General features: G+C 45.0%; 1 protein-coding gene across 2 annotated transcripts in view; it reads left to right on the forward strand.

The window, feature by feature from the left end:
- The window catches only part of NKAPD1 (NKAP domain containing 1), a 50788-nt gene that overhangs the window by 772 nt on the left and 23145 nt on the right, over positions 1–26871 (forward strand). For both annotated transcript variants that reach the window (XM_073602443.1, XM_073602444.1), the window contains exons 2-5: positions 1151–1227; positions 5882–5976; positions 6959–7012; positions 9520–9672. In XM_073602443.1, the coding sequence (XP_073458544.1) occupies positions 1159–1227; positions 5882–5976; positions 6959–7012; positions 9520–9672 (371 nt within the window). In that variant the 5' untranslated portion in view covers positions 1151–1158. The remainder of the gene's footprint in view (positions 1–1150; positions 1228–5881; positions 5977–6958; positions 7013–9519; positions 9673–26871) is intronic.

The following is a 26871-nucleotide window of genomic DNA, read 5'->3' on the forward strand; positions in this document are numbered from 1 at the left end:
CAGTAGCACCAGACCTTGCCACGGGGGCTGGTCGCAGCCCAGTAGCACCAGACCTTGCCACGGGGGCTGGTCGCAGCCCAGTAGCACCAGACCTTGCCACGGGGGCTGGTCGCAGCCCAGTAGCACCAGACCTTGCCACGGGGGCTGGTCGCAGCCCAGTAGCACCAGACCTTGCCACGGGGGCTGGTCGCAGCCCAGTAGCACCAGACCTTGCCACGGGGGCTGGTCGCAGTCCAGTAGCACCAGGCATTGTCACGGGGGGGTGGTCGCAGTCCAGTAGCACCAGGCATTGTCACGGGGGGGTGGTCGCAGTCCAGTAGCACCAGGCATTGTCACGGGGGGGTGGTCGCAGTCCAGTAGTACCAGGCATTGTCACAGATCAGTGTTGGTATTACTAAGAATTACCTCATAAGTGTCCCCCATACAACATGATACTTCCCCCCTATCCAACAGGACACTAATCAATTGCCATCTAACATGTGAGACTGACCTCTCAGCATACCCTTTCCAACATGACACTAATAAATGATTATTCAACACAGCACTGACCCATGAGTGTGCCCAGCCCAGTGTGACTCATTTACCATGATGGAGACCCACAAGTGCTAAAAACATGATGCTAACCCCTGCGACTTGTATCAAGTTTTACTGTGTCCAGTTTTCACTGTTTAGACCTTGCCACGGGTCATTGTCCAGTAGTACTAAGCATTTTCAAGGGTCAGCATCCAGCAATAGTAGGCATTATCATGGGTTTGCATTCAGTAGTAGGAGGCATTGTCAGTGTCCAGTTGTACAAGGCATTATCATAGGGCAGCACGTAGTAGGACTAAGCCTTGCCATGGGTCACTGTTCTGTTTTTACCACACTTCTGTCTGCATGGTGTTGAATGGGCATGGTTATGGGTCAGTGTCCTCTTGGACAGAGCTTGCAAGTTGCCCTTGTGTAACTTATGAGTCAGTGTTATATAATATAAGGAACACCGACAGTTGGGTGTCATGGTATTTTATATGTATGTATGTATGTATGTATGTGTGTGTGTGTGTGTGTATGGCTCCCAGTTTAGTTAGGCATTGACTGGAGCTTGTGGGTTAGCTTTAAGTACATGGACCTAAGTTGTCAGTCTGAGAGTTTGCTTGTTTTCTTTTTCAAGGTTTTGAGATGTCCCGCGTTCCTCTTGGAAAAGTCTTACTTAGAAATGTCATACGACATACAGACGCCCATAACAAGGTAAAAATTATTTCATTGTATAGTACTGGCTACCCGAATACCCTCTAAACAACCCTGTCTACCTGTACTGCACAGATTCTTTTTTTTTTTTTTTTTTATTTGGGTGAATTTTTTTTTTTTGTCAAAATAAACAGGGTGCACATGCCAGCCTATCATTTTTCTGATGTCATGCAAATTAGGAAACTGATCAAAATGTGGTTGGTGTGGTTTGCTGCATTTCTCTAATAGTTGTTGCTTTTTGCACACTGCCTTAAATTAGGATCGCAGGTTTTATTTCACTTTTAAGTAGTTTGGGCCAAGTTGGCCCAGTCAAACTATTTCCATTACAGAAGGATGCATCTGCTGTGTGTCCTGTAATGGACTGCGGTAGCGATAGATAGATATTACACACACATCACTATGTTCCAGCAGCAGTACAAGTGACTTCCTGTCTGCTGTTGGAATTGAAGTAAGTTGGGCTGAATGCTTCTCTGCCTTTTAGGGAAAGCAGTGAATACAAGGCTTCCTCTAATTGGCCGAGGTGGAAATCATGATGTCGCCTGCCCATCTCTTCCCCTTTAGCCAATTAGAGGAAGTCTTGTATTCATATACAAAAATACAAGGCTTCTCAACTCTCTTTAATTCCGGCAGGAAATGGGAAGTTGCCCATACTGCTCCCAGAACACAGGAACTTCCATATAGAATCTCATAGCTGCTAAATTTCCACTGCAGCACTCTTTTTGCAACTTTGTGGATTGGTTGACTCTTCAGCTGCGCTTTGGGCAACCGTCTCTGGACCCCACTAGGAATATGATGTGGGTTCAGCCTATAATGTTGCTTTGGGCACTAGATCCTGCTTTTGGAGCAAAATGTTTAGTCAGCCACAGAGTGCTATAGAGGTCCATGGCTTGTCCCTTTGTCCCTTCATGCAGTCTTTCCAAGGAAGTAAATGGTGGCAATTTGTGAGGCAAGTCAGGGCTTTTGCCCACCTGGGTGCCCAGTGTGCTGTTGCACTTCAATCCTTTTGAGGTTTGCTAAAGAGCACTGGCTTTGATTTTGTAATCACTTTAAGGTGTTACAACCAACTCCTCTGGACATCTCCAGATGTATCATCAATAACCCCCCTTCTCTCCAGACCTTGTTGTTGGGTATAGCAATAAAACTGCACAATCCTGCAAAAAAAAAAAAAAAAAAAAAAAAAAAAAAAGCCTTTATCTCTTTCAAATTACTGCTTATTAAAATATTGCAAAAGTTACATTCACCAGCCAGTGCACTGTGTATACTCAGTGCGCACCAGTATTTTCGCCTATCAAGGTATAGCCCCCTTAAAGCCTGAGGATGCTTAAGAAAACAACAGTTCAGTCACTTCTAGTTTTGTGCGATGATGGCCTTGGCTTCTGCTGAAGCGTTTCATCACTATCCAATGTAACTTCCTCAAGGGTACCTTTACATACGCTCTGGGCCTATAGTGAATGGACACAGAAGTTGCACCCTTCCTGCTCTGCAGTTAAAGTGGTTCTAAAGGCTCAAGGTTTTTACCTTTTATGCATGAAGATAAAAAAACCTCTGTGCAGCAGCCCCCCAATACTTACCTGAGCCCCATCCTGATCCAGCGTTGTGCAGTGGGCTCCCACTGTAGTCAATTAAAGCCAATGAGGAGAGAGAGAGGGGGTGGGGCTAAGCCATATCTCTGTGTGTTTGTGTGTATATGGACACACAGAGTCGTTGCAGTGGGAGCACTCAAGTATGCTTGTTCCTGAGCAAGTTGCTTGCTCTGGGGGCACTTAGCAAGAGGGAGGGGCCAGGAGCATCGGCAGGGGGAACCCGAGAAGAGGAGGCGGGCTACTCTGTGCAAAACCACTTCACAGTGCAGGAAAGTATGGCATGTTTGTTATGGTTTTTTTTTAAAAAGCATTTCATATCACTTTAAGGTTGCAACTGTTCATTTTGTGATATACCTCACAACACTTGACAGATCATAGGTGCAAGGGGACTGGGTCTGTGAGCTCTGCCAGCTCTTGTCCAGCTAACTGTTCAGAAAAGGTCTGTAACACCCCCCCCTAGATGTCCAGACTTCATACTGAGTCCCTTCCACCTCCGGAACCTCCTCCTACCCTTTCATGTGCTCCCACCTCATATTTATCCAAGGAGGAATTTGCTACAGCTATGACTAAGTTTTTGATGAAGTTTTGGAGGCTGTAGACTACAGGGGGCCAAAGTGAGCTCCCTCATCCTAATTTCTCCTTCCCAGAGTCTCCCCTTAGTTGAAGGCTTTTGTGCAGGGCATCACTTATATTGCCCTTCCTGTGTTGTGTGCTCACCAGTGACTTGGGATCTTAACCTGGTTCAGTCGGCTTTTCAGAGGCCATCCTTTGAATGTAGGGATATTCCCCTGTTAATTCTTACTTGCAAAGTTGCCTTTCTCATTACCATCACTTCTGTGAGGTGTGTTTCTAGGTTGGCAGCCTTGACTTGTAATGACCCTTTACCTGTGCCTATGACCTCTTCCTCTTGCTATGATTCCTTTTTTCCCACTTTAACCAAGACATTGTCTTACTATCTTTATGTCCAGCATTTAAACATCCTAAGAATGTTTCTCCGTAGTTTGGATGTGGGTCCTGCTGTTCAAGTTTACCCTTTAGCTACAACCCCTTTTGTGTCAGGCTGACTCTGTTTATCGTTCCCAAAGGCCCCTGTAAGAGTTGGCAAGCTTCTGGTTCCACTATTGCCAGGTAGATTCAATAACTCGTCATTCAGGCTTATGACCTTAGGGTGAAGGGCCCCCCCCCCCCTTTTTTTTTTTTTTTTTTTTTTTTCTGTCAATGCTCATTTTACTTCATCTGCTAGTGCTTCTTAGGATTTCTGGCATCAGGCTTCGTTTCCTTAGATCTGCAAAGTTGCCTGTGCCTTGGTTCACACGCTTACGTTTTTACTAGGTGGACATCCAGGCTTCAGTGGATGCAGACTTTGGTTGTAATGTTCTTCAACTGGTCCTGTAGAGGTGGGTTTTCCCATACAGAGAAACAAAAGCAACAGCAAGTAAAAAATATCAACAAGTTTATCAAAATGGTGGCTTTATAGGCTGAGATGGGATCACCTCTGGGTGATCAGTGTACATTGCAAGTATTTTGACAAACTTTACTGCAGATTCCTAGCTGTTTCTGCTCTTTGTTAGGTTATGTCTTGCGCAGGACTGATTCTAAATGAGAGTGACTTTTTCATTTTTGATCAGCTGATGCACTTGCAGTGCTTTAATCTGGATAGTGGCAGAGTCTGCGGTCCTTCTTGAAGTAACAAATGCTTTAGGAGTATCCTGCCAAAATTGTCATTTTTTTTTTTTGTTGCAGAGGATGCCTAAAATCTGACTTGTATCTTAGAGCAGACGTCTGGGAAGATCAATGAGCCAGTCACACAAGCAGAAAGTGATGTTTCTGGGGGCATTCCATACACTGTTGACATATATTTCATTGAATTTTACAGAAAATCACAGCGCTACAGTTTGAAAAGGAAATATAATCTTTTAAAATATGACCTGTGCCCCAATTGTATATGCTATATTATTTTTATTTACAATACTTTTTTCACATTAAAGTGGAGTTGCCCTTTAAGTACAGTATAATGTGTTGAAGAACATAAAAAAAGCATTTTGTTATTCTTTCTGTTGATATTGAGATGCAAAAGTAAAAGACATAGTGCTGCTAAGTAAAGACTACAGCAAAGGGCCATGCAGCTAGATGAAGTGAAATTTGACTAACATTGAATTAAATTGATTTGTGTTGCAATAATATATGTTAAATCAATGTACGTCCCATTGTTGCATTGTAATGAGTATTAAAGGGTCCAGATTTTCTTCCTATTAGTGTTTTGACCTTTACATGTACTGTGAGCCTACACACTACAATAGAATAGTTCACTTGCTTTCTTCTGCTTGCTGTCATTGTTTTACTTTAAAGCTGAACTACAGGATTTGTAAAAAAAACAAAGAAACTTGCTAGCTTCTGTATTGTACTTGATAATGTCAGTGTGTGACTGCTTGCTAAAGCAGAAGGCAGGAGAGACCTTGGGGGGCTGTTTGCACAGCTTTGAAGAAGCCTCCTGGAGCAAGGGATAAGGTAAGCATTACGCCTTATTCCTCTACCCTAATGCCCTGTACACATGGTCGGATTTACCGACGGAAAATGTGTGATAGGACCTTGTTGTCGGAAATTCCGACCGTGTGTAGGCTCCATCACACATTTTCCATCGGATTTTCCGACACACAAAGTTTGAGAGCAGGCTATAAAATTTTCCGACAACGAAATCCGTTGTTGGAATTTCTGATCGTGTGTACACAAATCCGACGCACAAAGTGCCACGCATGCTCAGAATAAATAAAGAGATGAAAGCTATTGGCTACTGCCCCGTTTATAGTCCCGACGTACGTGTTTTACGTCACCGCGTTCAAAATGATTGGATTTTCCGACAACTTTGTGTGACCGTGTGTATGCAAGACAAGTTTGAGCCAACATCGGAAAAAATCCTAGGATTTTGTTGTCGGAATGTCCGATCAATGTCTGACCGTGTGTACGGGGCATAAGACTAAATGAGCAGTGGGAAACCCACTACCATGGTAAACTTTTTTTTGTTTTGTTCTGGAGTGGGGCACTTATATAGGTTTCCCTTTCACTATGAACAGATCCAGGAAGAAACAGAAATGTGGAAAATCCGAGAAATGGAAAAGCACACAGAGACTCACAGAACAAAGAAAAGAGCATCACCAGATCTAAACAGGTCAGTAGTAGTCCAGGAGATTGCAACTTCACTATGAAAGTAGTTACCAAAGTAAGACTTGTCCATTTACACCCAGCTGCCCTCCAGTCTGATCTGACCAACCAGAGGGAAACTGATTCCCTTCCCCGTGTGTGTGTTTTTGTTTTTTTGTATGCTGGATCAGACCTGGAGGCTTTCCATAGAGCAGAATGGAGGTTCCCATCTGGTCCAGCTGAAAAAACAGACAGCCGGACCCGATCAGACCCTCCATTATCCATTGGAGCATCCTCTAGTTGATGCCGGTCCCTGTATCTAGCTAGTCAGTATGGTCCCCATTCTGGCTTCGGGGTGAAATAGGACTGCGTGAGGAGAAAAAAAGCTGATCACCGGCTTCTGTGAAAGGGACGTCCGTCCTGAAGAGGAAGAGGCACATCAACATCATCTGTGCCCACCAGTGCCACCTATCAAGGCCCACCAGTGATGCCAATCAGTGCCACCTAGCAGTGCTGCCTATTAGTGTCCCCTACCAGAGCCCTTTGCTGCCACTTATCAGTGCCACCTATCAATGCCCATCAGGGCCACCTCTGTATCCACCAGTGCCGCCTTATCAGTGCATCCTCATCAGTGTACATCAATAAAGGAAAAAAATTACCTGTTTGCAAAATTTTATAACAAAATAGAAAACTGTTTTGGTGGGGTTTTTTTTCAAATTTTTTGTTTTTTTTTTCTCTTACAAAAAAATAAAAAAACCCAGCAGTGATTAAATACCACCAAGAAAGCTCTATTTATGGGGAAAAAATGATAAAAATGTCATTTGGGTACAGTGTTGCATGACCACGCAATTGTCATCCAAAGTGTGACAGCGCTGAAAGCTGAGAAGGGGGAAGGGGTTTTAAGTGCCCAGTAAGCAAGTGGTTAAACTACTTGACTATATACAAGATTTACAAGTCTAGTTTGTTTATACTGCTCTGTACTAATAATTCCTTTTACTGATCTGTTACAGATGGGATCATAATGGCTACAAAGAACTCTATCCAGAGGAGTTCAGTGATAACAGGTAGTAATGTTTATGCTGATCATAGAATAGTTGAGGCCAGTTCTGGCCCTACTGCCTATACATTGTTTTTCATTTAGGGGGTGGATCTGGCTTTGTTATACACTCTATGTAGGGGGACATTACAGTCAGATCTTTAGTTACTGTGTATGTAAGCCCTAACTATGGACTTCCTTTATTTGCTCCCCTTTGGTCTGTACCAATATACGGTTGAAAGTGTTTTGTCATATCTGCAAATGCCTGTTGATCATGTCAGAATTCCATTGAGCTTGAAAGTTTCTGTGATCACTGCAGTGTTATTAACCCTGCCCATTTTCCTGTAGTTATTTGAACTACAGAACCCCTCTTACTACGTTAAGGAGATCAGAACCAGGAGAGGTGTTTTGTAGTCCTAACACACGTCCTGTCCTAGAGTGTGACACTGCTTCTCTATAGAGTACAGGACTGGATGTGTGTCACTGGCAGGGTCACCAGATAAAAATAAATAAAAAAGGTTTAGATGCACCTTAAAGTCGATCTAAACCCTAACTGGTACATATTTAGTTAGCTAAAGTACTGTGAATACTTTATTGATTCTAAATGCACCTCATCTTTACTCCTCATCTCCAGTCTCTTTGCAGCCACTGTGTCTACAAGTGCTTACCCCAGCTGTGGCTGTATTTCATTGCTCAGGTTAGGCTTCCCGATGATGACAGCAGCAGAACATGCCAGCCCAATGAGTGCCAGCATGGCTGCTTATTGTCTCCACCTGAAGTGCATGTGACAGGATGACAACACACAGGAGCCATTGAGGTAAAGGAACAGAGGGTTGTCGCCCTATATTGGGGAAAAACCTGAACAAAGACCTTTTTTATAGCAGGATCACTATATGTAATTTTACTGAAAGCTATCCATGAATAAGGGTTCCAGCGTTCATATATAAAAAAATATATATTTTTAGTTCTGACCAGCACAAAAAAAAGTCCCTATATTTAAAAACAAAAAAACAAAAAACGTATGTATGTATTAGGTGCCAGGTTTAAAGAGCTCAGTAGTTTAAAGTGTTTGTTACCACAACACTTCATATTTCTGATATGTGCCTGCTGTACCGTACTTGTATGAGAGAGTATTGTGTTCTTTGTATTGCTTCCTTTGTGTAAAATCCCCTGGTGTTCCTGCCAGTACTTCTGCTTTCCTGTTAACTGACCACACTAGGCAGGAGAGCACACCATTGTCAGTTCTCTAGCTATGCTGGAAACTCAGTGTGCTCTCCTCCAATGATCATAGTTGTCCTGACACTCCCCTGCTGCACAGCCATTCACTGAGAATCTCCGTGTACTGTTGTTTCTCCTCCCCCAGCTATTATGCAGCTGAGAACAGAGGGTTTGTGATCACTTATAAAAAGGGGAAAAAAATGTATTTATAATGGTGGTTTTATTTTATTTTATCTAAACAAAAATATTTTGCCTTTCATTTCTATTTTGAACTGAGTGGGTTGTTTTTACAAGATGATCGTTCACAATCACTTTTTACACAAATGAACGTGACTCCTCATTTTCCCTGCCTACTCTGTTTGGAAGGCCATGGCATCCCAAGTTTTTTTCATCAGAGAAAATGTCTAAAATGTGAACATCTTTTATTTTTTCGTCTACTTTTAAATTTCCATAATGCTAGAGATGCCCCGAAATTTCGGCGGTAGAAACAAATTGCCTGAAAATGATGTTTTTGGCATTTTGCTGATATAGAAAAAGGTGTGGATAACTTCGCTGAAAATGCACACGATTTTACTGTGTGTGTGTGTGTGTGTGTGTGTGTGTGTGTGTGTGTGTTTGGTTTTTTTTTTTTTTTTTTTTTTTTTTTTTTTTTTTTTTATAGGTCATGTGACCAAAAACGTAATCAGAGTGTGTTTATTGATGCTTTCTTGCTGCATTTTAACAGGAAGGTGTGTTTTTAGTGCAGTTTTTATAACTGACCAAATATATAGCAAGCAAGATTTTTAACGCCACAACGGAAGCGCAGCGGACCAGTGTGAAGACATACATAGAATTTAAAGGGATACATTTTCTTGAGCTTTTCTTGCACTAAAGGTGCCGATAATGGCTGACAATAAATTCTAATTCATTTAAAGTCATGAAATTATTTAAAAGGTCGAATGTAATACAATTATATTTATAAATTATGTGTGTAATAAAAATATAAAAAAATTAATGTGTGTGTATGTATGTATATATAAATATATTTTATGTGTGTGTGTAATTTTTTTTTTTTATTATAAATTCTTTTTAAACTGTCATTTTCGGTTTCGGTTGCCAAGTGCATCCTGAATTTACTGTTTCGTTTCGGTGCACCTCTACGTACCTGCTGTATGTTTTCTCTTTGTTATGTTTATTTGTAAAACGAAGGTTATTTTTAATAGTAAAAAAAAAAATGGAATACAGGACATTGGTGCATATACACTTAAAAATAATATGAAATAGATTTCAGCCAAAAATGTTCTAGTTGGTAATCTTTCATGTGCTGTTTTTTGTTAGAAGTCGTATGAGATCAGATGGGTTTGATGCCGATGGGAATCGGGAGCCTGTGAAAGGTGGAGTTGCAGCAGCAGTTACTCTAAGACCAGATGCTCTGAGTGTACGAGCCTTGAACAAGAAGTATTCTGAATGTGAGGCTAGCATTCCTGACAGGTAGGAAGTTTTGCTGTGGAAGAATTTGTGTATGTAGTCCCTTGTCTCATCATGTTTTAATGCAGTACTAAACATAAAATACAGAAAATAGTGATAAGATACTAACTTTAATTTTCCTTTCGTGGTCTTTCCCTATGTCAGCATACCGATTAGGTTACTTCTGCCTCCTGACCTCTCAGGACTTCTCTTTACTAGCCCATAAAAATTTGAAAACACTGTACTTCCCATCTGTGGATGCCCAGAGAGGGGGGGTGATAAATATGCTGACATGATAATCCAGAGAAGTAAAGTTACAGAAACATTTGTGATATTTTATTTTTGCCTCCATTCTATGTTTCTGTCTATATGGAGAATTTCCTCTTATTTATTTTGTTGCCATATACCTGGCCTCCTCATGTCAGCATACGCATGGGATATGACTAGCAAAACAAATGGGGAGGGAAGGGTATTGGATAAAGGTGTTTGCCTATCTCCAATTTGCTGCTTTGCAAATCTCATGAATATCTTGGGGGAGGAACATTTTTTTTTTATGAGACCGCTATACCTGTTGTCGAGTGTGCTGTTAAACTGGATGGGGAAAGTAAGCATCTGGAAGCATATTCTGTCTGTACAGTTTTCACTATTTAGTTAGCGGTAATTCTATGTTTCACAACTCTCTGCTTTTCTAGGCCTAATGGCAGAATAAACAGTCGGAAGACATCCATCCTCTGTAAATGAAGTTGCAGTAAATTTACTAAATGCAGCCTTGTCCTCTTTTGGTCCTTAAGGGGTAGAGCTTGCTGGGACCAGGGCTGGTTTTTAAGCTAGAACTCCCAACAAGGCCATTGAGAAGAACCCTGGAACTGGTTTTAGAATGATTTTATTGTCAAAGAACAAACAGTACGGCTCTTTAACCATTTCCCGCCTGGCCTATAGCAGTGAGTAAGATCAGTGTATTGTCTGTACTGTATTACTGTGCACAACACCCCCCCCCCCCCCAATAAAGAGAACCTGTCAGGAGTTCTGTCAGTCCATCTGGATCTGTCACAGTCCATCTGTCAGGACCGCCGTTGGTACCTCTACACAAGCCCGCCATCGGTACCACCACACAGGCTCGCCACTAGTGCCGCCATCGGTATATCCACACAGGTCCACCACTAATACCGCCATCGGTATATCCACACAGGTCCACTACTAATACCGCCATCGGTATATCCACACAGGTCTGCCACTAATACCGCCATCGGTATATCCACACAGGTCCGCCATTGATACTGCCATCGGTATATCCACACAGGTCCGCCACTGATACCGCCATCGGTATATCCACACAGGTCCGCCACTGATACCGCCATCGGTATATCCACACAGGTCTGCCACTAATAACGCCACACAGGTCCAGTACCAGAAGCAGTACCGTCACACAGGCCCGCCAATAAGTACCGCCATCATGTCTCCAAAGGGTTTACACACCTGAGGAGGCATATGCTATCCTTACCATGTCAAATGATGAGTGCACCAGGGAGCTCCCATCATCCGATTTTGGTTCGGAATACAAATCAGTAGAGGGTAGTGGATCGGAGTCAGAGGAGGAAACCGTCCCTCCTAAAAGAATAAGGAGATTAGGACCAAGACCTGCCTACCACCAGCAGCGCCAGACCCCAGGAAGAGGAGCCCAGTACCAGTACTGGAAGTACATGCCCAACCCGAAGAATCCAGTCCTACCTTCCCAATGCCCTGGCAAACCACTTATGGGTTGCCTGCCACCTCAGGATCCACTATAATCCCCCTTTCACCGCACAGCCAGGTGTGCAGCCCAACACTACAAATTTTTCAGAATTTTATTATTTTTATTTAATTTTTCCCACAAGATTTGTTGTTGAACCAAACCAATCTGTATGCAGAGCAATTTATTGCTGCCAACTTCCAATTCATCCTATGCCCGCATGTTCCAGTGGTGTGACGTCCCACACTGGATGAATCTAAATTGTTTTTGAGCCTTACGTTCAATATGAGAACGAACTCCATGCCTACTGGTCCACCAACCCCATCCATCACATGCCAAAATAATCTGCTGTCGTGTCCAGGATACACTACGACACGATCCTGTGTTTCCTACATTTTAATAATTCGCAGTGCCCTCCCCGAGATCACCCCAACCACGACAAAAATTATACAAAATACGCCCCCTAATAAATAAATACATACATTTTACCAAAGATTTGCTGAAGTGTTTAACCCGGACCAAAACATTTGTGTGGACGAATCCCTTATACATTTTACTGGCCGACTGCACATCAAGCAGTATATCCCAAGTAAGAGAGCCAGGTATGGGTTGAAATTTAATACATTGTGTGATCGAGCCACTGGGTACGTATATATCTTTGGGATTTATGAAGGCAAAGACTCCCAGCTCCAGTCCAGTGAGTGCCCCACATATATTGGAACCAGTGGGAAAATTGTCTGGGAGCTGGCATACCCCCTGTTCAAAAAAGGATACCATTTGTATGTGGACAATTATTCATGAGCAACATTTACCCTATAACATTCCCCCCCACAGAATCCGGAAGAAGACGCCAAAAGAGATGTGTATGCAGCAGACGAGGATTTATAAGAGATACCAACTATTATTGTCCCCAATGTCCCTAACAACCTGGCCTGTGCATGAAAGATTGCTTCAGAAGTTACCATACATCCATTAGATATTAATTCCCCTTATTTTTAACAGACTGCCATTTCCTCATTTCAAATACCTGTGTGGATCATTTGCCTGCTACCATGTTTCTACCTTCCATGTTAACTGACCCTGGCCTGTTTACCGACGATGTCTTTGCCTGCTGTTTTTAAACCACATTTCTGACTTCCACATGCACCGACCTCGGCCTGCTAATCGACCATGTTTTTGCCTGCCACTTGGACTGATCTTTTGCTCTTCTACTGTAGTACACAGGGGTCTCACATATGTGAGGGGCTTCAGAAACCAGTTTTTGCTTTTCTGTGTTTGGCTGTGCTGACCATATCGCTGCCTGCTACCTCTACTGACTATGACAGTATTTCTGCCTGCTATCTATACCGTTTCGTCCCGGGTGCCACACATGGGGGGGGGGGGGGGGGGGTGTCAGGCTGGCTATCAGAGCCGGGGCAAGGCAGTTGCGGGTGCAGGAGGTGCTCTGTAGCTGTGCTGGCTCTCTGTGTTCGTGCGAGTCGGCAGCTTCTGTTGTTCAGTGTCATTGAGCTAACATCGAGCCCTATGCTGCCACCTGTGGCTACTTCATGTATGTGCGCCCCTCGTCTGTGCTGCCAGGAATGTATTTCCACAGGGACATGTGGAATCAAGACCTGGGACAAGGAAGACCACCTTACAAGTGGGGGCTGTGAGTACAAAGGAAGAGGCTGTTTGTGTACAGGGGGGCAGAGCTGTGTGTGTGTTTACAGATGTGTGAGGGGGGGCAGCTGAGTATCTACAGGTGTGAGGGAGGGGGCAGCTGAGTGTCTACAGGTGTGAGGGAGGGGGGGCTGAGTGTCTACAGGTGTGTGGGGGGGGGCAGCTGAGTGCCTCCAGGTGTGTGGGGGGAGGCAGCTGAGCGCAGCTGAGTGCCTCCAGGTGTGGGGGGGGGCAGCTGAGTGCTTCCAGGTGTGAGGGGGGGGCGAGCAGCTGAGTGCCTCCAGGTGTGGGGGGGGGCAGCTAGGTGCCTCCAGGTGTGGGGGGGGCAGCTGAGTGCCTCCAGGTGTGTGGGGGGAGGCAGCTGAGCGCAGCTGAGTGCCTCCAGGTGTGGAGGGGGGGCAGCTGAGTGCCTCCAGGTGTGAGGGGGGGGGCAGCTGAGTGCTTCCAGGTGTGAGGGGGGCGAGCAGCTGAGTGCCTCCAGGTGTGGGGGGGGGCAGCTAGGTGCCTCCAGGTGTGGGGGGGAGCAGCTAGGTGCCTCCAGGTGTGAGGGGGGGGCAGCTAGGTGCCTCCAGGTGTGAGGGGGGGGCAGCTGAGTGCCTCCAGGTGTGAGGGGGGGGGCAGCTGAGTGCCTCCAGGTGTGAGGGGGGGGGCAGCTGAGTGCCCCCAGGTGTGAGGGGGGGGCAGCTGAGTGCCCCCAGGTGTGTGGGGGGGGGCAGCTAGGTGCCTCCAGGTGTGGGGGGGAGCAGCTAGGTGCCTCCAGGTGTGAGGGGGGGGGCAGCTGAGTGCCTCCAGGTGTGAGGGGGGGGCAGCTGAGTGCCTCCAGGTGTGAGGGGGGGGGGGGGCAGCTGAGTGCCTCCAGGTGTGAGGGGGGGGGGGCAGCTGAGTGCCTCCAGGTGTGGGGGGGGGCAGCTGAGTGCCTCCAGGTGTGTGGGGGGGGCAGCTGAGTGCCTCCAGGTGTGTGTGGGGGGGGGGGGAGGCAGCTGAGTGCCTCCAGGTGTGGGGGGGGGCAGCTGAGTGCCTCCAGGTGTGGGGGGGGGGGCAGCTGAGTGCCTCCAGGTGTGAGGGGGAGCAGCTGAGTGCTTCCAGGTGTGAGGGGGGGGGCGAGCAGCTGAGTGCCTCCAGGTGTGGGGGGGGGGCAGCTAGGTGCCTCCAGGTGTGAGGGGGGGCAGCTGAGTGCCTCCAGGTGTGAGGGGGGGGCAGCTGAGTGCCTCCAGGTGTGAGGGGGGGGCAGCTGAGTGCCTCCAGGTGTGAGAGGAGGGGCAGCTGAGTGCCTCCAGGTGCGGGGGGGGGGGGGGGGGCTGTGTGCATACAGGCATGATCAGTGGGGGGGGGGGGTGCCAGATATAGGATCTGCCCTGGGTGCCAAATGCACTCACCATGCCTCTTATTGATACCTTGAAATGTCTACTTTCCAAAAAGGGGTCATTTGGGGGGTATTTGTACTTTCCTGGCTTGTTAGGGTCTCAAGAAATTAGATAGGCCATCGGTACATCAGGTTTGATCTTTCACACAGACTAAATCATATCCACTAATTTTGGGTTATTTTTAACCAAAGATATGTAGTGGTATAAATTTTGGCCCAAATTTATGAACAAAAATGACTTCTTTGCTAAATTTTGCAAAATTTTTTTATTTATTTCAAAATTTTTGCTCCTTCTTCCTTTTTTTTGTTTTGTTTTGTTTTTTACTTATCGCAAAAAATAAAAAAAAAACCATTTGGTGATTAAATACCACCAAAAAAAGATAAAACATTTGTTTGGATACAGTGTAGCATGACTGAGTAATTGTCATTCAAAGTGTGAGAGCACTGAAAGCTGAAAATTGATCTAGGCAGGAAGGTGCATAAATGTCTAGTATTGAAGTGGTTAAAAGAAAACCCACCCATTTTCGAAATGCTCTTTTTTTTTTTTTTTTTTTTTTTTATTTCTCCTTTCTAAATACAAATATTTAACTTTTAAAGGGTGTTGTGTTGTGTTTTTTTTGTTTTTTTGTTTTTTTTTCATACAATAATTTAACTTTAACCACTTTAGCCCCGCACCATTTGGCTGACCAGAGCACCTTTTGCGATTTGGCACTACGTCGCTTTGACTGACAATTGCGTGGTCGTGCGACCTGGCTCCCAAACAAAATTGACGTTTTTTGGGGTTTTTTTGTTTTTTTTTCCCCCCACAAATAGAGCTTTCTTTTGGTGGTATTTTGATCACCTCTGCGGTTTTTATTTATTTTTTTGCGCCATAAACAAAAAAGAGCGTCAATCTTGAAAAAAAAAAAAGCCAATATTTTTTTTTTACTTTTTGCTACAATAAATATTCCCAAAAAAAATAAATATATATATATATATATATATATATATATATATATATATATATATATATATATATATATATATATATATATATATATAAAATTTTCCCTCAGTTTAGGCTGACTCGTATTCTTCTACATATTTTTGGTAAAAAAAAACGCAATAGGTGTTTGGTTTGAGCAAAAGTTTTGTAGCGTCTACAAAATAGGGGATAGATTTATGGCATTTTTATTAATAATAGTAATGGCGGCGATCTGCGAAAATTATTTTTTTTTTTTTTCCCGGACACTTTTGGCACTATTTTGGGACCATTCACATTTATACAGCGATCAGTGCGATTAAAAATGCACTGATTACTGTGTAAATGTGACTGGCAGTGGTTAACCACTAGGGGGCTAGAAAGGGGTTAAGTGTGTCTTAGGGAGTGATTCTAACTCTTAGGGGGCGTGGCTACGAGTGACACATCACTGATTGCTGCTCCCGATGAGAGGGAACAGACGATCAGTGACCTGTCACTAGGAAGAACGGGGAGATGTTGTGTTTACACTGACATCTGCCCGTTCTTCAGCTCCGTGACATAATCGTGGGACACCAGCAGACGTCGAGTCCACGGGTCCCACGGGCACGATCACGGAGCTCGCGGCAGCGGCACGCACGCGACCACACGGCGGCAAATTTAAAGGGACGTACCTGTACGCCCATTTGCCTGTCCGTGCCATTCTGTTGACGTATATCATCATGCGGCGGCCGGCATGTGGTTAAATACAGTTATTTAACTTTTTTAAAAGTGTGTTTTTTTTTTTTTTTTTTTTTTTGGCAATGATTAACCCCTGCGCTATCAATTTAAATCTAGTACCTTACACAGATATCAAAATACAAAAACATTAGAGAATTATAAAATATGTGTATAGGTTGCTTTATGCACTCACACAATTCATATAAATTTAAAAATGGAACCAGTGCCACGCTATCAATCTCTAAATAGGTCACATGTTAATATCAAAAGCCTTAAGAAAGCATATATTCCAGCAAACAATATTAAAGTGCAAAAATTAAATAAAATCAATAAATACTGAACTAATATTAAAATATTCACTGCATAATCAGTCGTGCCAGTTCATATAATAAAACCTATTAGTGTCAGTTCATCAAATGGAAGTGATGTGAAATACTTAATGAAGACATTTTCCAACGCTTCTATGACCACTTCTTCCCATGTACCTCAGTGCTCTCACCTTGCTGATCTGATACAGCGCATGCGTGATCATATCCAACTTGTTTCCAGCTGATATCCAGTAAGAGGGTCTTGTATGGCCTTCATATCACTAGGGTACTCGTATCCTCCTAGAGCATGAGGATGCTGGTCCCTTTTAAAAGCATCTCACCCACACGATTTTAGTTACTCCCGTGCCATGTTGGAATAAAGAGGATGCACCCAATAGGGTAAAACCGTATGATAACACTTGTTTTATTTGTGATTAAAATGATGCTTGCATATAAAGAACAGCTCTTGGCGTTCAATGGGGTAAAACTCTTCCTGGTATGACGTCCCTTCCGGTCCGCGATTCCTCAGGCTCCGCTCTACGTGTTACATCACGCTCCTCGTGACTTCATCAGGCTTTGTGTTTAAAGTTAAATGCCACAAAAAATAGAAGTCTCTGAGGAAGGGAGGGATGTGGAGGCACTTTCATAAGACTGTTCAATACCAAATTAAGGTTCCAGTTAGGTACATATGACTTGATAGGATTCCCTGGTTTTCATCATGTGGCCCTCCAGCTCCCTGTGTGTGGTTGCAGTGTTCTAGGGTGGTTTGCCACCTGTGCTGAAACTTATTTAGAATTAAGGTAAGTACAGTACTATCAAGCTAAGTGATCTCTGCATGACAGTACAAGTATAGTCTCCTCATTGAGGAGAGTGGTGCATGTGATCTAGAAATATTTAATTTCACTGATGCTGCACTGACTACCAGTGCAGAAGAGGCATTTATATATAAAAAAAACTTTCACGGCCCACCAATCCAGGTAGGGGAAGGGTTTAAAAACAAAATGAGGGGGGTTAAAAATACTATTATGATACAAATACTTGTGTGCTACCCTAAAAACTTATTAAGTTAGTTGGTTAACTGTGTAGCGCTACTCCTACAAAATCGATTGATAATCCTCTCACTATGTAGATATACGTGATAAAGAGATATCTAAAATGATCTGTGATGCCACAAACCCAGTGCTACTGTAATACAAAAATAGAAAAAGAACTATTCATATATAATTCAATAATCCAGATCACTGTATAAAAAACAATTTGTGATAAATTATATAAAATTCATACACTAAAAAAAAAAATATATATATAATATTGCTGCAAACCTCTATATAAACCATACACACTGATTAGTAATTCCATAATCCGAGTGCTACAACACTGACAGATGAATGCTAAATCCAACAAGTGATGAAAACATATAATTATGATGGAGGTTGAGACCACAATCTCAGTGCTACAAGTCCAGTGAAAGCAAATTCAAACACCAAACACTCTGATGTGAGTACAGAGAAAACGGTGCTCAGTCTTACTTTGGAGAAATACTACAAATGATCAGGAAGTATCCCCAAATGGGCAAAACAGGGCTTTCACCACCATGCACACTATATTCCCACCTTTTAGTATTGGATATAATCTGAATTTATATAGCTCTATCAATTAAGTCTAATAACGCTTATGTTATCACATCAAGGTCACTTGTGAGGCTGATCACTCTAGGACAATAATCCAGAAGGACAGATGTTATGTGTATGGGTCCCTTTAAAGTGTTACTAAACCCACAACAGTAAAATCCGTCTGTATATGCAGTAAAGCATGCTTGTTATAATCACTGTAGAACCTAAGGGGTTAATCCTGTGCATTGTGTAAAAAGGCTTTTTGATCCTGTCTTCTCTGATCCTCCCCTTCTTTTACGATCTTCAATTCAACTCCTGATAGTACAGAGCCTTGGAGGCACTCTGCATATGCTTAATTTGGTGTGTATTGCTAGGAAGTTGGGGAGAGGGGGGTGGGGATTGCATGTGATCAGCTCAGGGCCTATTGGCACTGTCCAGACAGAGGGTCAGGGGTCATGCAGCCTCATAGGCCAGTCAAATAACTCCTCCTGCAAGCTTTAACCAGTGCTCAGCCAGACACTCATAGAAGTCCTAAGATGACACGAAAAGGTTTTTTACAGTGCCTTGAAATTTTCCACATTTTGTCATGTTACAACCAAATTTGTAAATGTATTTTATTGGGATTTTATGTGATAGAGCAACACAAAATTGTGATGTAGCAGGAAAATGCTGATGGTTTTCAAATTTTTTTTTTTTTTTTTTAATATAAATATCTGATAAGTGTGGCGTGCATTTGTATTCAGCCCCCTATACTCTGATACCCCTCACTAAAATCTAGTAGAACCAATTGCCTTCAGAAGTCACGTAAATAGTCCGCCTGTGTGTAATTTAATCTCTGTATGTATATACGCCTGTTCTGTGAAGCCCTCAAAGATGTGTTAGAGAACCTTAGTGAACAAACCGCATCATTAAGCCAAGGAACACCCCAGGTCATGGATAAAGTTGCGGGGAAGTTTAAAGCAGGGTTAGGTTAAAAAAACAATATCCCAAGCTTTGAACATCTAACAGAGCACTGTTCAATCCATCATCCAAAAATGGAAAGAATATGGCAAAGCTGCAAACCTACCAAGACGTGGCTGTCCACCTAAACTGACAGGCCGGGCTAGGAGAGCAATAATCAGAGAAGCAGCCAAGAGGCTCATGTTTAACTCTGGAGAAGCTGCAGAGTTCCACAGCTCAGGTGGGAGAATCTGTCCACAGGACAACTATTAGTCGTGTACTCCACAAATCTGGCCTTTTATGGAAGAGTGGCAAGAAGAAAGCTATTGCTGAAAGAAAGCCATAAGAAGTCCTGTTTACAGTTTGCGAGAAGCCATGTGGGCGACACATCAAACCTGTGGAAGATGAGACCAAAATGTAACTTTTTGGCTTAAAAGCAAAACGCTACGTGTGGTGAAAAACTAACACTGCACATCACTGTGAACACACCACCCCCACCGTGAAACATGGTGGTGGCAGCATCATGTTGTGGGGATGCTTTTCTTCAGCAGGGACAGGGAAGCTGGGTAGAGTTGATTGGACGATGGATGGAGCCAAATACAGGGCAAACTTTAGAAGAAAACCTATTAGAGTCTGCAAAAGACTTGAGACTGGGGCGGAGGTTCACCTTCCAGCAGGACAATGACCGTAAACATACAGCCAGAGCTACAATGTAATGGTTTAGATCAAAGCATATTTATGTGTTTAGACTGGCCCTGTTAGGTACCTGGTAGTAGAGCCTGACTTTGTAGGAGAAGACCTCTCATACAACGCTGGTTCAGGAGTCACTGGAGTGGGAACAGTGATCTCCTGAGCACAGTGGGGTAGGAGTGCCTGTAGAGCGGAGTCTCTGGAGCTGAAGAGAGGAGAGATCCCACAGGGATGGCTGGACTGCAGATCTGGTAGACACAGGAGACAGCACGCAGGAACACTTGTAGGTGCAGAGATCACTGGAGCTGAAGCTAAAGGTGCAACAGCAAGGACAACAGCAGGCACAAGCAGGGTCAGACGGTCCGGGTCAGCACGGATATGAAGCAGGCGAAGACAGCAGGCAGAGGCAGAGTCGGTAGGCAGGCAAGGACTGGCAACGGTATCAGGCAGGTAGCAGAAGAGTAGTCGGGCAAGCCGGGTCGGATAGGAGCAGAACGGGTAGTCAAACAAGCCGGGTCAGATAGGTAACAGCAATCAGGTTCAGGTTTACACGAATCACAAGCTGAGACGAAGCAGCAATGTGCCAGAGGCACAGGGGGATTTTTATGTGTACTTTGGCGCCAAACCGGCGCTATCGCGAACGCGCGCACGCCCGTGCACGTGCACACGCGCGCACGCCCGAGCGCCGCGTACCCGCGCGCGCCCTAGCGCCGCGCTGACGCCCGGGAACACCACAATCTTGCCGAGAAGTGTGTAATGGAGCGCGCCGGCGCATAGGCGCGCGCCGACGCCCAGGTCCGGTGCCGGTGATACCCTGACATTGCCCCCCCCCAAGGGGCAACCTCCGGGTGCCCAAAAGCCTTTTTTCAGGGTGGTTAGCAAAATAGGCTCGAACTAGGCGCCTAGCATGCACATTACTATCAGGTTCCCATGAATTATTTTCTGAGCCGTAGCCCTTCCATTTGATCAGGAACTGGATCTGCCCTTGTCTTCTCCTGCAATCGAGGATAGCCTCGACTTCAAATTCCTCGTTACCATCAATCACAATGGGTTCAGGAGGTCTAGTTCCTCTACCAGGAAAGGGATCAGGTACAGCAGGTTTGAGCAAAGACACATGAAACACGGGATGAATTTTAAGAGAGTCAGGCAGAGTCAGTTCATACGAAACTTCATTAATTTTCTTTCTAACCGGAAAAGGTCCCATAAACCTAGGTGCCAACTTCTTAGAGGGACAAGCTAGTTTGATATTATTTGTAGAAAGCCATACCTGATCGCCCGGTTGAAGCTTCAATTCCCCTCTTCTCCTTTGGTCAAAGATCCTCTTGCTGTCCGCCTGAGCCTTGGATATTGCTTCCTGCAACATCTGGTTGTTATGATTGATGAAGTCTACCGTACTCTGTACTGCTGGAACTGAGGACTCTGGAAGGAAATCGGGTAAAAAGGTTAGATGGAAACCATAATTAGCGAAAAAGGGAGATTGACCGGTGGCTGAGTGCTTGGCGTTATTGTAGGCAAATTCTGCCAATGGCAGTAAGGATACCCAATCATCTTGTGAAAAGGAAGTAAAACATCTGATATACTGTTCAAGAGTCTGATTGGTCCTCTCTGTCTGACCGTTGGTCTGAGGGTGATAGGCCGATGACAAAGCCAACTTGATCTTTAAGGACTCACACAGGGCTCTCCAGAAGCGTGAGGTAAATTGTACCCCTCTGTCAGAAGTTATGTTTACGGGGATTCCGTGGAGTCTGATAATCTCCTTGATGAAGATGTGAGCTGTTTCAATAGCTGACGGAGTTCCTTTTAATGGAAGAAAATGGGCCATTTTGGTAAAACGGTCAACTACCACAAAAATAGCAGAACACCCCTCAGAACATGGAAGCTCTACAATAAAGTCCATGGATATCATTTTCCAAGGCCTATCGGGTACTGGTAAGGGTTTTAACAGGCCCCAAGCTCGACTCCTGGAAGTTTTATTCTGGGTACAGATAGGACAGGAGCTAACATACTTCTCGCAAAAGTCCTTTAAATTGGGCCACCAGAAGGTACGTTGTACCAGTTCCAAGGTTTTTCGAACCCCAAAGTGACCTGCCAGTGGGTGATCGTGAAGAAGTGCTAAGACCTTGACCCGAACCTCCTCTGGAACAAAGATTTGACTCCCTTTCCAAAACAATCCGTCCTTGTTACTTAAGGTAATCCCTGTGGGTCTGGCTGATTCAGAGGATGCTTCCTTGATCTGGGAGAGGAGATCAGTTTGTATGAGCAGAAAATTGTTTGCAGGTAAAATGGTATCCGGAGCAGACGAGTTTTTTGGGTTGTCATGCATACGTGATAATGCGTCTGGTTTGACATTTTTTGAACCTGGCCGATAAGTAATGTGGAAGGAAAAGCGTGAGAAAAACAGCGCCCAGCGGGCTTGTCGGGGTCTTAGCCTTTTAGCAGATCGTAAATATTCTAGGTTTTTGTGATCAGTATAAATTAGTACCGGATGCATAGCTCCCTCCAGCAGGTACCTCCACTCTTCTAATGCAGTTTTGATGGCAAGGAGTTCCCGGTCTCCAACATCATAGTTCCTCTCCGCGGAGGAAAGTTTTCGGGAGAAAAACCCTACAGGATGCATATCGTTTTTACTGCCCCTTCGTTGAGAGAGTATCGCACCGACCGCTATTTCAGAAGCGTCCACTTCCAAAATAAATGGCAAGGATGGTTCAGGGTGACTGAGGATTGGTGCTGAAGTGAAAAGTCTCTTGAGATTCTCAAAAGCCTCTTGGGCTAGGTGATTCCAGGAAAAACGGGTATTCTGTTTGGTTAGTTGTGTGATTGGTGCGATTATTGCAGAAAAACCCCTGATGAATTTTCTGTAGAAATTTGCGAACCCGATGAATCGTTGAACCCCCTTCTTGTCTAGGGGTACCGGCCAATCCAGAACAGCAGAAACCTTCTGTGGATCCATCCTGATGCCAGTTGAGGAGATTATCAAGCCCAAGAACTGAATGCTTTCTTGCTCAAACTCGCATTTCTCCGCTTTTGCATAAAGTCTGTGTAAGCGGAGACGACTCAACACTTGGCAAACATGTTTTCGATGGAGATCCAGGGATTCTGAAAAGATCAAAATATCATCTAGATATGCAATCACAAACAGGTCTAGGAAGTCTCTAAGCACATCATTAATCAGGTGTTGGAAAGTCGCAGGGGCATTGCAGAGTCCAAAAGGCATGACTAAATATTCATAATGCCCGAATCGGGTCCGAAAAGCTGTTTTCCACTCATGCCCAGCCCGAATGCGGATCAGATTATAGGCCCCTCTTAGATCAAGCTTGGTGAAAATGACGGCAGTCCTTAATTTCTGAAACAGTTCGGGTATCAAAGGTAGGGGATACCGATTCTTAACCGTGATCTTATTCAGTTCTCGGTAGTCAATACACGGGCGGAGAGATTTGTCTTTCTTAGCAACAAAGAATATTCCCGCACCTGCTGGGGAGGTGGAATGGCGAATGAATCCCTTGGCCAAGTTTTCATCAATGTAAGACTTCAGCACTTCTTGTTCTTTCTCGGATAGAGGGAAGATGCGTCCGAAGGGAATTTCGGATCCTGGCAGCAATTCGATGGGGCAATCGTAGGGGCGATGAGGTGGAAGAGAATCTGCCCCCTTCTTGCTAAAGACGTCAATGTAGTCATGATAATGTTTGGGAATGGCCTGACAATTTTTCTGGTCGGAGTCTAGGCAAAGCAAGGTAGCTTGGGAATCCAGGTCTTCTGCCAAACAGTGTTCCTGGCAGTAAGATGACAGGAATTTCACTTCTCCAGAGGCCCAATGGATGTGTGGGTTGTGAGCCCGTAGCCAGGGGATGCCCAGGATAATGGGGAACATAGGGGAGGAAATGGCATCCAGGATCAGCAATTCCTTATGCAGAGAGTCAATTGTAGTGGATAATGGCTGAGTCTCTTGTGTCACTTGACCAGATCTGATACGGGAGCCATCGGCAAGAAAGACAGAAAGTCCATGGGTCTTAGTCTGCAAAGGGATGTTATGCTGTTTAGCAAAGTTTAAGTCTATAAAGCAGCTGCATGCCCCGGAGTCAATAATTGCGTTGACTTGGAGTGTCCTTTCTTGAAGCTGTAATGAGAGAAGAATGGCAAGGTGGGTGGAATTGGTAGATAAAGCAGAAAAACTGTTAAGTATAGGAGATGGACACTTACTCATTCTAACTGGGCAATTATGGACGAAATGCCCATTCCCACCACAGTAAAGGCACAGATTTAATTGCCGACGTCGGGCACGTTCTTCAGGGGACAGAGCGGGTCGCATCACACCCAGTTGCATTGGTTCAGAGGTATCTGGTGTGGTATTGACTGAATTAGGACTGGAAGCCGGGGAGTAGCGTGTTGCAGGCATCGGAGCTCGGGCTGTCATCCAGGTCGGACGGTTGGGTTGAACTGATCGTTCAGATCGTCGTTCTCGGAGGCGACGATCGATTTGAATGGTTAGGGTGATCAAGGCCTCTAAGGTATCTGGAATGCCTACACGAGCAAGTTCGTCTTTCAAGCTTTCAGACAGTCCAATGCGGAACTGGTGACGCAAGGCCGCGTCATTCCACTGTGTGTCCGCGCTCCAACGTCTGAATTCAGTAACATAGTCCTCCGCAGGTCTGCGGCCTTGTTGGAGCGCGAACAGGGCAGATTCAGCCGAGGCCGTCAGTTGAGGGTCCTCATATAATTGTGCCATGGCTTGGAAGAAGGCGGATAAGGATTGAGTTGGAGCAGAGTCCCCTTCAAGTAGACGATGGGCCCAGGTCTGAGGTTCCCCTTGCAAAAGGGAAATTACAAATCCAACCTTAGTGGCTTCTAGTGAAAAAGTTCTGGGCTGTAGGGCAAAAAAGAGCTGGCAGGCACTGCGGAAGGCCCGAAACTTAGCCCGGTCTCCAGAGAATCTTTCCGGAATGGGAACCCGTGGTTCAGGCGGGAGCATCACAACTGCGGGTCCTGAAGCAGTCTGTGTTGGAGCAGCAGCTGAAGAAGAGGCAGGGGGGTTAGACCCTGCCAGATTCTGAACTTGTCCCTCCAGTCTGTTGTAATTATCCTGGAGGGCTTGTACTGCTTGGGTGAGGGCCGCCAGGTGTGTGCATATCTCCTTCAGTGGAGAGGTATCTCCTGCAGGCTCAGACATGGCTGCTTCGTACTGTTAGGTACCTGGTAGTAGAGCCTGACTTTGTAGGAGAAGACCTCTCATACAACGCTGGTTCAGGAGTCACTGGAGTGGGAACAGTGATCTCCTGAGCACAGTGGGGTAGGAGTGCCTGTAGAGCGGAGTCTCTGGAGCTGAAGAGAGGAGAGATCCCACAGGGATGGCTGGACTGCAGATCTGGTAGACACAGGAGACAGCACGCAGGAACACTTGTAGGTGCAGAGATCACTGGAGCTGAAGCTAAAGGTGCAACAGCAAGGACAACAGCAGGCACAAGCAGGGTCAGACGGTCCGGGTCAGCACGGATATGAAGCAGGCGAAGACAGCAGGCAGAGGCAGAGTCGGTAGGCAGGCAAGGACTGGCAACGGTATCAGGCAGGTAGCAGAAGAGTAGTCGGGCAAGCCGGGTCGGATAGGAGCAGAACGGGTAGTCAAACAAGCCGGGTCAGATAGGTAACAGCAATCAGGTTCAGGTTTACACGAATCACAAGCTGAGACGAAGCAGCAATGTGCCAGAGGCACAGGGGGATTTTTATGTGTACTTTGGCGCCAAACCGGCGCTATCGCGAACGCGCGCACGCCCGTACGCGCGCACGTGCACACGCGCGCACGCCCGAGCGCCGCGTACCCGCGCGCGCCCTAGCGCCGCGCTGACGCCCGGGAACACCACAATCTTGCCGAGAAGTGTGTAATGGAGCGCGCCGGCGCATAGGCGCGCGCCGACGCCCAGGTCCGGTGCCGGTGATACCCTGACAGGCCCAGTCAAAGTCCAGACCTAAATCCAGTTGAGAATCTTTGGCAAGACTTGAAAATTGCTGTTCACAGATGATCTCCATCCAATCTTGACAGAGCTTGAGCTATTTTGCAAAGAAAAATGAGCAAAAATGTAATTCTTTTAGATGTGCAAAGCTGGTAGAGACATCCCCAAAAAGACTTGCAGCAGTAATGGCAGTGAAAGGTGGTTCTACAAAGTATTCACTCGGGGGGGGGGGGGGGGCTGAATACAAATGCACGCCACACTTTTCAGATATTTATTTGTAAAAAAAATTTTGTAAACCATTTCTCATTTCTTTCCACTTCACAATTATGTGACACTTTGTGTTGGTCTATCACATAAAATCTAAATAAAATACATTTCTGCTTTTTAGTTGTAACATAACAAAATGTGGAAAATGTCAATGGGGTATAAATACTTTTTCAAGGCACTGTAGCAGTTTTTTTATATTTACTAAAATAAATCTGTGACACTGGCAATCTAAAATGCCCTTTTTAATTTTATTTTTTATACCCAGTCATGTTACTGATTGTTGCCAATTAAACTAATTGATTCCAAAATGTTGTTCCAGCTTCTCCATCTCCTCAGCTCTGCCAAATTACTGTATTTATCGGTGTATAACACGCACCCCAAATTTAGGAGTGAAGTTTAAAAAAAAAAAACAAACAAAAAAAACTTACATTTTAAATGCTCATCAATGCAGCCTTATCTGTGTCCATCTGCAGCCCTGCCCATCTTTGCAGAATGATCAGTGTCCATCTGCAGCCTTGCCCAAAATTGATCGGTTTTAAATTGTTACTGGAACGAGCGCCGCCGAGATCGAGCCGGATGTCCTGTGTACTCGGCTCCTCTCGGCTTGTCTCGCAGTCCCGCCCCGTGGCCCGGCTCCTATGATGGACACAACACCGGTCCAATGGCGGGACGTAAATGCTAGGAGGCAGGACTGGGCATAAATGCAAGCTGAGCCTAGCCTAGCCGAGTACACTGCACACTCGGCTCTGTCTATTTCGGCGGCGCTCGTTCCCTCCTCTTCCCCTCCGAGGCAGCAGTTCGGCGTATAACACGCACCTACGATTTTCCCCTGATTTTAAGGGGAAAAAAGTACGTGTTATACGCTGATAAATACGGTATATTTTGATTGAGTAATTGTCAGTTAAAGTATCACAGCACTGAAAAATGGCCTGGATAGAAAAGATGTGTAGCAAGTGGGTCCTGAACTGATCAAAAGTGTCTCCCCTTCTTCTTCTTATCCTTGAGCCTGTACATATGTTTTATCCCACTTTGGTT

This window comes from Aquarana catesbeiana, linkage group LG10 (genome assembly GCF_042186555.1).
Source record: "Aquarana catesbeiana isolate 2022-GZ linkage group LG10, ASM4218655v1, whole genome shotgun sequence".
Lineage (NCBI taxonomy): Eukaryota > Metazoa > Chordata > Amphibia > Anura > Ranidae > Aquarana > Aquarana catesbeiana.